Genomic DNA, 15,618 nt, shown 5'->3' on the forward strand with positions numbered 1-15,618 from the left:
TTAGGTAGGACAGAGAGAAATGGAGAGAGGAGGGGAAGACAGAGGAGGAGAGAAAGAGATACCTGCAGACCTGCTTCACCGCCTGTGAAGCGAATCCCCTACAGTTGGGGAGCTGGGGGCTCGAACCGGGATCCTTATGCCACAGGCACTTAACCCGTTGTACTACTGTCGACTCCCTATTACTTTTTTTTTTTTCACCAGGCCACTGCTCAACTCTGGCCTTTGGCAGTGTTAGGGATTGAGCCTGTGGTACCTTGGGCATAAAAGTCTTTTTACATAATGGCATGCTACGTCCCCTGCCCAGCTAATAAATTCTATTGGTCTTACCTCCCAAATATCTGTTGAATCTATCTCTCTTCCTGATTTTTCTTTTTTTTAATTTTTTAATATTTGTATTTATTTTTCCCTTTTGTTGCCCTTGTTCTTTAGTTATTATTGTTGTACTTGATGTCGTCCTTGTTAGATAGGACAGAGAGAAATGGAGAGAGGTGCGGAAGACGGGAGAGAAAGGTGGGGAAGATGGGAGAGAAAGACAGACACCTGCAGACCTGCTTCACCGCCTGTGAAGGGATGCTCCTGCAGGTGGGGAGCCGGGGGCTCGAACCCGGATCCTTATATACCGGTCCTTACTTTGCGCCACGTGCACTTAACCCACTGCACTACCACCCGACTCCCCCTCCTGACTTTTCTTACCCCAGTCTTAGTGTCTCTCAAATGCACTCTCTAAATAGCCATGATACCTTTACTGTTACTTAGCAGCTCTATTGAGATATAATTCACACACGCGCATATACACTTGCCCATGTAAAGTGTACAAATTAATGTTTTAGTGCATTCATGGGTTCATAGACTTATTGTAATTTTAGAACATTTTCATGACCACTGACCCGCTTCCTCCCCCCCAAAAAAACGTATTTGTTAACAGTCACTTCCCAATTGTCTTTAATCATACCCCTACTTTTTCCCGCTGCCTGAACCCCTAGAAACAGAAATCACTACTAATCTGCTTTCTGTTTCTGTGAATTTGCCTATTTGGACATTTCATAGAACTGAAATCATGCAGTATGTGCTGGCTTTTCTGACGGACTTCTTTCACTTGATTTATTTTTCAAAGTGCTTATTAGAGAACATATTAGTGTTTCATTCTTTTTTTTTTTTTTTTTTTGCCTTCAGGGTTATTGCTGGGGCTCGGTGCCTGCACCACAAATCCACTGCTCCTGGAGGCTTATTTCCCCCCCTTTTGTTGCCCTTGTTGTTTTATAGTTATTGTGCTTATTGTTGATATTGATGTCGTTGTTGTTGTTGGATAGGACAGAGAGGAATGGAGAGGAGGGGAAGACAGAGGGAGAGAGAAGGACACCTGCTTCACCACTTGTGAAGCGACCCCCCTGCAGGTGGGGAGCTAGGGGCTCCAACTGGGATTCTTAGGCTGGTCCTTGCACTTCTCACCATGTGCGCTTAACCTGCTGCGCTACCGCCTGACCCCCGTTTCATTCCTTTTTATTGCTGAGTAATTCCATTGTATTGATAGAGGACATTTTATGTGTTTATGTGATTAATACTAAGTTACAAGGTTATAAGATTACAGTGTCTAATTCCACACCACACTCACCACCGAAATTCTGTATCCCTGCCCTCCCACCTCGCAAAGTTAATCACCACAGTTCTCACAAATCTTAAAAACAGTTTGCTTGCTTTTTTTTTTTTCTCAAGGTCATCTGTATCTGATCTCTAGATTCCGCATATAAGTGAAACCATCCAGTAGTTCTATTTCATCTCTTTACTTATTTTGCTAAGCATAATCACTTCCAGTTCCATCCATGTTGTCCCAAAGGACACAATATCATCTTTTTGATTGCAGAGTAGTACTCCATGGAAAATATACCCCATAACTTCTTTAGCCAGTCACCTGATGATGGACATTTAGGTTGCCTCCTGTCTTTGGTCATTGTGAATAATGCAGCTTTGAGTCTAATATGGGTTAATATGTCCCTTTCGTTAGTGTTTGAGTGTCCTTTGGATAAATGCCTAAGAGTGGTATTGCTGAGTCATAAGATAATTCCATTTTTATTTGTTTAAGGACTGTTCATATAGTCCAAAGGCTCTACACAGGGGTTGAACCAGTTGACATTCCCACCAGCAGTGCAGGAGGGTTCCTTCGTCCCCACGACCTCTCCAGCATTTGTTTTTGCTGTCATTTCTGATTATGACATTCTCACATGAGTGAAGTGGTATTTATTGTTGTCTTTAGTTGCATTTCTCCATCAGTGACTTGGGACATTTTTTCCTATGTTTGTTGGATCTCTTCTTGGGTGAATATTTTGTTCATATCCTCTCCCCATTTTAGTATGCGGTCATTTTTTTTTTCTGTTGCTGAGTTTGGTGAGCTCTTTATATAATTTGATTATTAATCTTTTGTCTGATGTATGGGTGTTGTTTTCTTTTGCTGTGTAGAAGCTTTTTCATGTGATGTAGTCCTGTTGGTTTATTTTCAGTCTTCCTTGCAATTGGATTTGTATCATTGAAGATACCGATAAAATTTAGATGGAAAAGACTTCTTCCAGTATTATCCTCTAAGTATTTGATGATTTCTGGTCTAACATCCAAGTCCATGATGCAACTGGAGTTTACTTTTGTGTGTGGTGAAATGTAGTGGTTCAGTTTCATTCTTAGGCATGTTTCAAACCAATTTTCCCAACACCATTTGTTGAAGAGGCTGGCACCAAACACATTTTTTTACTGATTACCCCAAATCTCTTTTTTTTCTTTTATTTTACTAATTTAGGTATGGATGGCAGAACAGAAAATATCATATGATAAGAAGAAACAAGAAGAATTAATGCAGCAATACTTAAAAGAACAAGAATCATATGATAATAGGTAAGAAGCTCCACTATAATGATAATTTTAGAATAATTAATTGTAGGGGTCAGGGAAATAGCTCAGTGGTGATGAGAAAGGTTTTCATGCCAGGGCTAATCCCTGGCATCACCTTAAGCCAGAGCAGTACTCTGGTTTAAAAAAAGAAAATCCTCATCATCACTTAAAAATTAGTCTGTTGGGGCTGGGTGGTGGCACACTTGTTTAAGGGCACACATTACAGTGCTCAAGGATCCAGGTTGAAGCCCCCAGTCCCCACCTGCAGGTGGAAAGCTTCACAAGTGGTGAAGTAGGGTTGCAAGTGTCTCTCTCTGTCTCTCTCCCCTTTCCTCTCAATTTCTGGCTGTCTCTAATAAATAAATAAATATAATAAAAAAATTTTTAAATGAATTTAAAAAATTGTCAGTTGTTGGAGAATGATCCCTAACTTAATTAAATCAACTTCGTTCAATTAAATTCCCAGTGATAGGATTTGATTTTTTTTCCTGTGAACAGTCTTTATCTGTAGATTACCATTTTTCCCAATCTAACCCATATCTCATAGTATAAATTGATGTGATTTCACATATAATTTTAGGGAGCAAGTTCCAAATTAGACAAAGATTAGAACAAAAACTATAGGGAGTTGGGCAGTAGCGCAGTGGGGTAAGCGCAGGTAGTGCAAAGCACAAGGATATGCATATGCATCCCAGTTCGAGCCCCCAGCTCCCCACCTGCAGGGGAGTCGCTTCACAGATGGTGAAGCAGGTCTGCAGGTGTCTCTCTTTCTCTCCCCCTCTCTGTCTTCCCCCTCCTCTCTCCATTTCTCTCTGTCCTATCCAACAATGATGACAACAATAACTACAGCAGGGCAACAAAAGGGAATAAATAAATAAATATTAAATAACAAAAAAAAAGAACAAAAACTATATTCAAACTGCTGAAACCTCTTAGAAAAATATTTCTTTCATATACAGTCAAATGAAAACAAGCATATAGTAGCTTCAAAAAATAAAGTGAGGTTTCTCACTCTTGACCTGAATGTGATTGTTCTGTTAATGGTAGATTTGTGGCTAGGATTCATACTGGCTTTGTTCCAGCCTGGCGCCTGACTTTTAGCTATTTTCATTTTATGTTTGCATTTGCAAACCTAACTCTGAAACTGATTTATCAGGCAAATGAATAATAATGCACTAGTTACTTAGACCATACTCTAATTCATTCAGTCCTATTTTTATCAAAACATGAATTTAAACAAAGTAATTATTTTATTATTATTATATTTATTTATTTATTTATTTATTGGATAGAGACAGCCAGAAATCAAGAGGGAAAGGTGGGATAGAGAGGAGAGACAGAGAGACACCTGCAGCACTGCTTCACCACTTGTGATGCTTTCCCCCTACAGATGGGGACCGGGGACTTGAACCTGGATCCTTGCACATTATAACATGTGCGCTCAACCAGGTGCGCCACCACCTACAGTAAACAAAGTAATTCTAAACTATTACTATTCTTTTTTAAAATACTAGTTGCTGGAAAAATTATGATGCATTTTTACATAGAAAATACATCATGACTTTTCTGAAAATCCTATATCTATATATGTATATATATATATATATTAAGTTGAGTCAAAATTAAGGCAGTAAAACTTACCCAGTTCAGAAGAGATAGATCACCCAGTTCAGACCAGCTTACAGGTTCAAACCCCATCACCATATCAGAGTGGGGTATAGTATGGCGGACGTGCTGTTGGTGTGATAGCTCTCCATCCCCATCTCCCCTCCCCCTTCTCTCCCTATGTGTGTTTCATTTCTTGACCAGTGAGGACCCTTTAAATCTACATATCTGTCTAATATACAGTCATCATTATGAATCATTTACCCATTAGTAATCACCCCTCATTCATTTCTTCTCTCAGCCTAAAGCAACTACTTCTAATTGATTTTATTTATTTATTATTATTATTTTTTAACCATAGCACTGTTCAGCTCTGGTTTATGGTGGTGTGGGGGATTGAACCTGTGACTTTGGAGGCTCAGACAAGAGAATCTCTTTGCATAACCATTATGCTATCTACCCTCCGACCTATGACTACACTTTTTAAATGTGAGGAGATTGCATTTACTCTTTAGTTTTCATCTATATAATCAGAACTTTACTTTGATCTGCCAAAATAAAACTTTAATTCAGCCAGTCATTGAATTTGTTGAATTTTTTTCTAACAAGTTCAGCATATCTCTAAATAGAATGTAAGCAGGGACTTTTTTTAAATACTTATTCCTTTTTGTTGCCCTTGTTGTTTTATTGTTGTAGTTATTATTGTTGTTATTATTGATGTTGTCGTTGTTGGATAGGACAGAGATAAATGGAGAGAGGAGGGGAAGACAGAGAGAGAGAAAGAAAGATAGACACCTGAGATCTGCTTCACCGATTATGAAGCGACTCCCCTGCAGGTGGGGAGCTGGGGCTCGAACTATGCAGATCCTTGTGTTCTGCATCGCCATATGCTCATAACCGGCTGTGCTACTGCCCAACTCCCCAGCAGGGACGTTTTGATAAAAGCAGATATTCTGAGGTGTGGCATTAGTTCTATCATAGTAACTAACCTGTTACAGACTGTCTTTAAACTATTCACTTTCCTTTGACTTCACTGTAAAGAATTTAGTTCTTGCCTTTATTTTGACTCTCACCGGCATTAATTGCTTTTGACTTCCTAAAATAAATTCTAGAGGGGGCCAGGTGGTAGCACACTGGGTTAGGTGCACACACTATAAAGCGCAAGGACCGGCACAAGGATCCTGGCTCAGGCCCCCACTCCCCACCTGTAGGGGGGTCGCTTCACAAGTGGTGGAGCAGGTCTGCAGGTGTCTGTCTTTTTCTCTCCCTCTCTATCTCCCCTCCCCTCTCAACCTCTCTCTCTCTCTCCATATATATATATATATATATATATATATATATATATATATATTAAAAAGGCTGCTAGGAGCAGTGAATTTGTGGCATTTGCACCAATCCTCAGCAATAACCCTGGAGGCAAAAGAAAAAGAAAAATTCTAGAGAGAGGCTCCTTTTTCCAAAACCATTTTATTCCTCATAATTAAGGGGAAAAAGATGTTGGTCCTATAGACTTAACTCCACATTTGTGCTGACATATAGGATTTCAAATTTTCACTTTGCCCCCAGCATTCAAAGTTTAAGAAAAGCATATGAAAGTGACCATCAGTAGCATTTTCCCACTTTTCTTTTGGCAAAACTAAAATCCTCAGGTAAAGTCTCGGGATTTACAATTGGTTTCTAAAGTTCAACAGCAGCACTGTTTGAATTTCCATTCAGGACAGGCTGGGGGTATTAGGATCAACCTTCTAATGCCCATGTCCAGTGGAGAAGCAATTACAGAAACCATAACTCCCACCTTCTGCACCCCAAAAAATGTTGATGCATACTCCCAGTGGGGGAGAAATTATAGGGAGAAAACAACCAGAGGGTTCTGAACTCCAGCTCCATCAGGAACTGGAGAGAGAGAAAGAGAAAGAGGAGGAAAAGGGGAGAGATATTTGGATGCAATAATAGGTGTATGTGTGACTTGGAATGGAAGAGAAGCTGGAGGAACTCCCCCATAAAAAAAAGTCAAATACATACAAGTATAGACAGATGATTGTAGAAATATAGTTGACACATATCTACAATCTTGGGAGAACTGTTGTAGCTTCCAGTGGAGGGATTGGGATCAAGAATCCTAGTGGTGGGAATGGTGCAGAGTTGTACCCATTATCCATCTTGTGATTTTGTAAATCAGTATTAAATCACTTAAAAAAATTATTCAGGTATTTCAGATGCCATCTAGTAAGTGTAGTAAAGTTTTAAATCTTTCTCTCTAATTCCACTTGGGATTTTTTTCTGTTTTCAGAAGGGAGTAGTAGCCTGTAATTGTTCCTCCATGAAACCGTTAACTTTCATCTTACTTTATTTAGACTGCTTATGGGAGATGAACGTGTAAAGAATGGTCTTAATTTCATGTATGAGGCCCCACCAGGAGCTAAAAAAGGTAATTTACTCATTTCCATTTTTTTAATGTTGTTCTTCATCTTTTAAAATTGCTAATATCCTGTGAACATAAGAAAGATAATATTATAACCAATACAATAAATACTAAAAATTGTCTAATCTGAAAAGGAAGCAATTCTCAACATGAGCAGAAGTACATTTAATCTTTTATAATTTTTTTTATTATTATTGGATAGGACGGAGAGAAATTGAGAGGGGAGGGAAAGACAGAGAGGAGGAGAGAAAGATAGACGTCTGCAGACCTGCTTCACCGCCTGTGAAGCGACCCCCCTCCCCGCAGGTGGGGAATCTTTTATAATTTTTGTAATTGTTTTTATTTGTTTTATTTTACTGTGATGCATGGGCCTAGTACATATACATTTCTACCACTCCTAGGCATTTTCTTTTTCTTTTTATTATTTCAGCTAGAGAAACAGATGGAGAGGGAGAGCCGGAGGAGAAACACTCCAGCCTGACTCCATCATCAGTGGGGCTTCCCCCAGGGCTTCCCTAGTGTTGGCATGATCTAGGGCTTGAACGCAGGGTTTTGCACATATTAAGGAGCATCCTCTCTCCCTCTCTCCTTTACTCCCTCTCTCCCTCTCTCAATTTCAGGTTTTTTTTTTAAATGTTTTTTTAATATTTATTTATTTGCTCATTTATTTATTGGATAGAGACAGGAAGAAATCGAGAGGGAGAGGAAGAAGGAGAGAGACAGTGAGATACCTAGAGACCTGCTTCAGCACTCGTGCGTGGGGACCAGGGGCTCAAACCTGGTTCCTTGTGCATTTTAATGTGCACTCAGACCAGATGCACCACAACCTGGGGTGAACTGTCTCCTGGTCCCTGGGGTATATTTTTATTTATTTTTATTTTATTTTATTTTTTTAACCAGAGCACTGTTCAGCTCTGGCTTATGGTGGTGCAGGGGATTGAGCCTGGGACTTTGGAGCCTCAGGCATGAGAGTCTGTTTGAATAACCATTATGCTATCTACCCTCTGCCCATATTTTTATTTTTTAAATCTTCCTTACTAAAGTACTTATAAATTGAAAACATATGTCAATAAAAAAAAAGTTGGTAATTTGGAATTGCATTCTTTTTTTCCAAATATTTACTTATTCCCTTTTGTTGCCCTTGTTTTTTTAAATTAATTAATTTATTTATTCCCTTTTGTTGCCCTTTTTTTTTTTAATTAATTTAATTTATTTATTCCCTTTTGTTGCCCTTGTTTTTTTTTTAATTAATTTATATATTCCCTTTTGTTGCCCTTGTTTGTTGTTGTTGTTGTAGTTATTATTGTTGTTGTCATTGATGTCATCATTGTTAGATAGGACAGAGAGAAATGGAGAGGGGAGGGGAAGACAGAGAGAGGGAGAGAAAGATAGACCCCTGCAGACCTGCTTCACCGCCTGTGAAGTGACTCCCCTGCAGGTGGGGAGCCGGGGGCTCGAACTGGGATCATTACAGCAGTCCTTGAGCTTTGTGCCACGTGTGCTTAACCCACTGAGCTACCGCCAGACTCCCTGTTGCCCTTGTTTTATTGTTGTAGTTATTATTGTTGTTGATGTCATCGTTGTTGGATAGGACAGAGAGAAATGAAGAGAGGAGGGGAAGACAGAGAGGGAGAGAAAGACAGACACCTGCAGACCTGCTTCACACCAATTGTGAAGAAACTTCTCTGCAGGTGGGGAGCCTGGGGCTCAAACCAGGATCCTTATGCAGGTCCTTGTGCTTTGAACCGCCTGTGCTTAACCTGCTGCGCTACCGCCCAACTCCCCTTTATTATCTTTTGTTAATTTTTTTATTCTTGTAGTTATTATTATTATTGTTCTTGATATTGTCATTGTTGTTGGATAGGACAGAGAGAAATGGAGAGAGGAGGGGAAGACAGAGAGGGGGAGAGAAAGATAGACACCTGCAGACCTGCTTCACCACTTGTGAAGCAACTCCCCTGCAGGTGGGGAGCCGGGGGCTCACCTGTGCTTAACCTGCTGCGCTACCACCCAACTCCCCTGGAATTGCATTCTTTTTAAAAATTTATTTATAAAATTAAAAATATCAACAAGACCGTAGGATAAGAGGGGTGCAATTCCACACAATTCCCACTACCAGAGTTCTGTATCCCATCTCCTCCTTTGAAAACTTTCCCATTCTTTATTCTCTGGGAGCATGGACCCAGGATCATTATGGGGTGCAGAAGATGGAAGGTCTGGCTTCTGTAACTGCGTTTCCACTGAAGATGGGTATTGGCAGGTTGTTCCTTACTCCCAGCCTGTCTTTCTCTTTCCCTAGTGGGGCAGGGCTCTGGAGAGGTGGGGTTCCAGGACACATTGTTGAGGTCATCTGTCGGGAAAGTCAGGTTGGCATCATGGTAGCATCTGGCTAAAAAAATGGTAAGATATAAAGGCAGAACAAATTTTTATTTGTATGTATGGGAATTGCATTCTTACTACATACTATCTTATTCATCACTTAACCATTGGTTATTTGAGTTTTATCTTGTGAAAATAGGTCAAATTAATAAAGTTTTATAAATACAGTTAATAGCATGATATATTTTAGGTATATGATAACTGATTTTTATGTGGAAGTTTTTAACTTAATCTGCTTTCCCTCCACACGTGTTTTGACACACAATCAAGAAAACAAAGAGGTAAGTACTGTTTTTCTGTGTTTGAAATTACATGCAATAAATTACAATTTTACGGGAAAAGTGAAAACCACTGTGGATCTTTTTAGAAAGAAGAAGCAGAAGGAGAGACAGAGTATAAATTTGAATGGCAGAAAGGAGCACCACGAGAAAAGTAAGGACTGGCTTTCTTTTGGAGTAAAACATGTTATTGAATTTGTCATACGCTGCCGTACACTGCTTTTTAATTCACTAGATAAGGCAAATGATGTGGAAAATAATGTTTTGGGTGTGTGAGCGAGAGAACCAGCCCACTGCTCTGTCAGATCTGGTGCTGGGCTTTAAACCTAGGATGTTCTGTATGCAGAAATGCACACTGCCCACTGAGTCACCTCCCAAGCCACATAAAAGATATTTTGAATGATTTATGCAATCAGTTTGGTTGATTGTAATGATTGTAATCTGTTGTATTGCTTTCAGTTTTAGTCACAAATTATCCGACTCAACACTTAATAATTGTTGTAAATAGATTACATAGTTAAATATATTTATGAAATTATACATTTCATAAATTAATTTTGAATTATAAAACTTTGGGAATAATAACTATTACATTTTTCTTAATGCTGAGTTTGTACATTTTCTCTGTTTAATAGATATGCCAAAGATGACATGAACATCAGAGATCAGCCTTTTGGTATTCAGGCAAGTCTTTATATTGTTGTCCAAAGGGTATTTAAACTGGGGGGAAAAAAGGGGGGGTGCTGTGGTTTTTGTGTCTGTCAGATATTATAAGTACTAAAGGAGAAATTATATTACAGGGGAGTTGGGTGGTAATGCAGCAGGTTAAGCACAGGTGGCAGCGAAGCACAAGGACCGGTGTAAGGATCCCGGTTTGAGCCCCCGGGCTCCCCACCTGCAGGGAGTCACTTCACAAGCAGAGAAGTAGGTCTGCAAGTATTTGTCTGTCTCTCCCCCTCTCTGTCTTCCCCTCCTCTCTCTACTTCTCTCTGTCCTATCCAACGATGATGACAATAGTAACTACACCAATAAACAAGGGCAACAAAAGAATAAATGAATAAAAAAAAAAAAAAGATTGATTTAAATTCTACCAAGGAGTAGAGTTGAATATTTGTTAGAGTTTTAGTATTTTGATAACCAAAATAGTGTCCACTATTCCTCAGGTTCGAAATGTGAGGTGTATTAAATGTCACAAGTGGGGTCATGTCAACACAGATCGAGAATGTCCATTGTTTGGTCTTTCTGGAATCAATGCAAGTTCAGTTCCCACTGATGGCTCAGGTAAGCACTAAACATGCTCTGTTTGTTCTAGAACTTAAATAGAGGACAAATAAGGAAAGAAAAAATAACAGCTATGATTTTCTGGGTATTGTCTTGGTTTAGTTTAATTGTTTTTATTTTGGGTTTTGTTTTTTTTTTGACTGAGTCACATACCCTAAATACAGTAGGTCAACGGTAAACTATAATCATTTTTTGAATTTGTATTGTTGTATAATAGATAAATTGTAATATATACATTTCTAGTTAAGACCCCGGTGAACATGATTTTAAATGCAAAAGGTACATTTAAACTTGGTTTTTCAGGTTAACCACCTACAAGTAGAAAGAAAAATGACTGTTCTCATAGCCATATCCTCTTGAGTTATAAAAATAATTATAGGGAGTCAGGCGGTAGCATAGTGGGTTAAGTGCACATGGCATAAAGCACAAGGACTGGCACAGGATCCCGGTTCAAGCCCCCGGCTCCTCACCTGCAGGGGAGCCACTTCACAGGCGCTGAAGCAGGTCTGCAGGTATCTGTCTTTCTCTCCCCCTCTCTGTCTTCTCTCTCCATTTCTCTCTGTCCTATCCAACAATGATGACAACAATAAAACAACAAGGGCAACAAAAGGGGGGAATAAATCAATTTAAATAACAATAATAATAATAATAATAAACTGGCCATAAAAACCTCAGAAATCGCCTCCTTAGGGCCAACATGGAAGCTTACATGGATAACCCGCCTGCTTTCCCATGTGCTCGACTCAGTTCTGAATTTCTGCATGGTAAATACTGCATCTGTAGTCTGGCTTTCATCACATTGGAGGAAGCTTCTGCACTGTGGTGTCTGTCTCTCTCTCTCTCCTCCCCACTCTGAGAAATTTGGCCTAGAACGTTGAAGTCCCAGCAACAGCAATAACAAAATACATAAACAAACAAAACTTGAGTAAAAAACAAAACTTGAGTAAAAAAACTTTTTCAAATCAAACCTGAGTAAAAAAAAAAAAAAAGATGTTGAATGTTTTAAAGTTGATTTTTACTTGAAAGCTATTTGCTTTCCTGTATATTGTTGCCTATTTAAGGAAAACTGGCCTAACTCAGTTGGAATCATTTGGGTTCTTTTTAGAAAAAGATTATAAAACAGGGAAGTTGTAAAATTAAAACTTAAGTTTTGTTAGTATATTAAGACAACAGGGCTACTCTAACCATATAATAGACCATCATAGAAATGACCTGTTTAATTCCATAACCTTAACGCAAGTCGTTTCACTTTTTAAAAATACTGAATGTTTATTATTATTGCTATTTATTTTTTATTTTTTAATATTTATTTATCCTGTTTTTGTTGCCCTTGTTTTATTGTTGTAGGTATTATTGTTGTCTGTCTCCGTTGTTGGATAGGACAGAGAGAAATGGAGAGAGGAGGGGAAGACAGAGAGGGGGAGAGAAAGAGAGACACCTGCAGACCTGCTTCACCGCCTGTGAAGCGACTCCCCTGCAGGTGGGGAGCTGAGGGCTTGAACTGGGATCCTTATACCGGCCCTTGCGCTTTGTGCCACATGTGCTTAACTTGCTGTGCTACCGCCCGACTCCCTAATTTTTTATTTTTTATTAGTGATTTAGTACTGATTTACAAAATTATAAGATAATGGGTATAATTCTGCACCGTTCCCACCACCAGAGTTCTGTGTCCCCATTCCCTCCATTCGAAACTGTAGTAATTCTCCCAAGGTCACAGATATGGGTTGACTGTTATTTCTATAACAATCTGTATTTGTAAAAAAAAAAAAGAAAAAATCTATATTTGTATATATTTGCCCTTTTTTAATGTATTTTTCCTCTTTACTGGTAGTATTAACAGTTGACAGTAAGATGCAAGTAAGATGTTGGTACATGGGTTACATGTCTCAGTTTTCCACATAACAATTCAATTCCCACTAGGTCCCCTCCTCTGCCACTAAGATCCAGGACCTGAACCCTCCCCCCACCACCGCCCTTGAGCCTTTTACATTGGTGCAAAACACCAACTCCAGCCCAAGTTCTGCTTAGTGTTTTCTGATCTTGTTTTTCAACTTCTGTCTATGAGTGAGATCATCCCATATTCATCCTTCTGTTTCTGACTTATCTTACCTGTGGAGATGAATTACATATGTTTTCAATGAACATTATTTTAGAAGAATTAACAACTTTACATTAAAATGAACAATTTAAAGTTATAATGCTCTATAATGCCTTTAACGTTTGAGCTGAATTTACTGGTACCACTTCACACTACTAGAAATTCTTTAAGGTTTCTCAACAACAAAACTCTACCATATCAAATTGAAAAAAAAACCCCAATAATTATGTTGTATTCTGAATTTGAATGTAGTGAAAAATAAACTGGCCAATTTCTTAATTCACTTACTGATTCAAACTTTAAAAAAAAAAAGCCTTTTCATTTAAAAAAAATCACCTATTGAATAATGTCTCAACAGTGAATAGAGATTATTTTTGCAATAAGGCAATTTCAGTGGACGTGGTTATCATGGGATAATCACACCCCTGGGGTACAGCCTTGTGCCTGGCATCTCCCAGGAGTGTAATTATTTCATGATAACCGCACCCCCTGGCATTGCATTATTTCTATTATGAAATTCTTAGTTTAGTATATCAAGTAAGTTACTTTGATCACTGAAAACTGCAAGGTGCTGTTAGAATGTTCCAGCTGTGAGGTTTGCAGAGACCAGCTATAAGATTTACTTTTCCTTTATAAAGTTAAATTAGGCAATCAAAATGCTTCTTCAGGCTAAGCTGGTTTAGAATCTTCTTTTCTACTGATAAGACCATCTTAACTTTATAAGTTTTTATCCACCCTAAATACATCGAAATTATCAGTGAAATGTGCTAACTTCAGTGGTGATTGACTTATTAATATCTTGATATTACAGTGTAATTAAATGACCAGCCCACCTGCCTTTTATTTACACTCTATAGCCCTATTCTTAGTATACATCATTTACTCATATATTTTTTAAAATGTTTATTTATTCATTCCCTTTTGTTGCCCTTGTTGTTTTATTGTTATTGATGTCATCGTTGTTGGATAGGACAGAGAGAAATGGAGAGAGGAGGGGAAGACAGAGAGGAGGAGAGAAAGAAAAACACCTGCAGACCTGCTTCACTGCCTGTGAAGCGACTCCCCTGCAGGTGAGGAGCCATGGGCCGAATCAGGATCCTTACGCCAGACCTTACGTTTCGCACCACTTGCGCTTAACCCACGGTGCTACCGCCCAACCCCCCCCTTTTATAGTTTTATATACTGTATGTCTATTTCCTTTCATTTGTACTTTATCTTAATCGATTTTAGAGCAGTTTTGATTCGAAATGAGAGGGAAGCAGAGATTTCCTGTGTAATCACTGTTCCTACACATGATTAGCCTTGCTTTATAATCCATGTTTTCCACTAGAGATTTCAGTCATTAGCCCTCAGAAGAATTCTGTTACAATTAATGAGCCTGCATCAACGCGTCATCACTGAGTTTACAGTTTATCCTCAGGCTCGCTTGCAGTGGTGTTCATCTAACCCCTAACAGCCACGATCTTTTTGTTTCCTCCATAATTTTGTATTTTTCTGAAAACCTTTTAGTTGAAATCTTAACAAATTGTAGTCTTTTAAAAATAATTTTATTTATTTCCCCTTTTCTTGCCCTTGTTATTTTTTATTGTTATTGTAGTTATTGTTGTTGTTGTTATTGATGTCGTTGTCGTTGGATAGGACAGAGAGAAATGGAGAGAGATGGGGAAGACAGAGGGGGGAGAGAAAGACAGACACCTGCAGACCTGCTTCACTGCCTGTGAAGTGACTCCCCTGCAGGTGGGGAGCCGGGAGCTCGAACTGGGATCCTTATGAACAATTTGTAGTCTTAAGGTTGGCTCCTTTCATTTCCAATTTGTATTTAAGATTCTTCCATGTCTTTATGTCTTTTCATGAGTTGATAGCTTACTTCTTTTTAGTGCTAAATAATATTTGGCTGCCTGGCTGTTCTAATATATATATATATATGTCATCACTGAGATTTCAGAGTTCTAAGGAGAGTTTTTCAGATAAGGAGACAGACAGAAGCAGAGAGAGGGAGAGAGAGGGAGAGAGACTACCACTCCAAAGCTTGAGAGAGAGAGAGAGAGAGAGGGAGAGATAGACTACCACTCCGAAGCTTCCTCCAGTTTGGTGGGGCCAGGCTTAAGCCTGGGTCATGTACATGGCAAACTAGCTCACTATCTAATTAAGCTGTTTTGTCAGCCCACTCTTTTCTTTTTAGTATTGAATAATATTCCATTGCCTGGATTAGTACAGATTGTTGGCAACTATAAATAAAGTTGTTAAAAACATACATGTGAAGCGCAAGGACTGGTGTAAGGATCCCAATTTGAGCCCCCATCAACAATAATAACTATAACAATAAAACAACAAAGGCAACAAAAGGAAATGAATAAATAAATATATATATAGAAAGAGAAAAGACAGATACATCAAATGTCTTAGAGGCTGTAGCGGGGAAAGGGACTCTCCTACATTGCTGGGGCGGGGTGGTAGTGTAAGTTGGTCCAGCCCCTGTGGAAACCAGTCTGGAGATTCATCAGAAGTCTAGAAATGGACCTGCCCTATAGAGCTGACAATCCTTCTTCTCCCAGGGAAAACAAAGACATCTATTTGAAAAGACCCATGCAAACCTATGTTTATAGCAGCACAATTTATAGCAGCCCCAAAACTTGGAAGCAACCCACACCAACTGCAGATGCGTGGCTAAGAAAGTT

At 38.9% G+C, this 15,618-nt stretch overlaps 1 protein-coding gene across 1 annotated transcript in view; it reads left to right on the forward strand.

Annotated features, from left to right (window-relative positions):
- The window catches only part of CIR1 (corepressor interacting with RBPJ, CIR1), a 43,596-nt gene that overhangs the window by 1,668 nt on the left and 26,310 nt on the right, over positions 1–15,618 (forward strand). Inside the window, exons 2-7 of the mRNA XM_060177694.1 lie at positions 2,786–2,880; positions 6,837–6,910; positions 9,554–9,564; positions 9,651–9,715; positions 10,197–10,245; positions 10,725–10,842. Of these exons, the coding sequence (XP_060033677.1) occupies positions 2,786–2,880; positions 6,837–6,910; positions 9,554–9,564; positions 9,651–9,715; positions 10,197–10,245; positions 10,725–10,842 (412 nt within the window). The remainder of the gene's footprint in view (positions 1–2,785; positions 2,881–6,836; positions 6,911–9,553; positions 9,565–9,650; positions 9,716–10,196; positions 10,246–10,724; positions 10,843–15,618) is intronic.

This window comes from Erinaceus europaeus, chromosome 18, assembly GCF_950295315.1.
Source record: "Erinaceus europaeus chromosome 18, mEriEur2.1, whole genome shotgun sequence".
NCBI lineage: Eukaryota > Metazoa > Chordata > Mammalia > Eulipotyphla > Erinaceidae > Erinaceus > Erinaceus europaeus.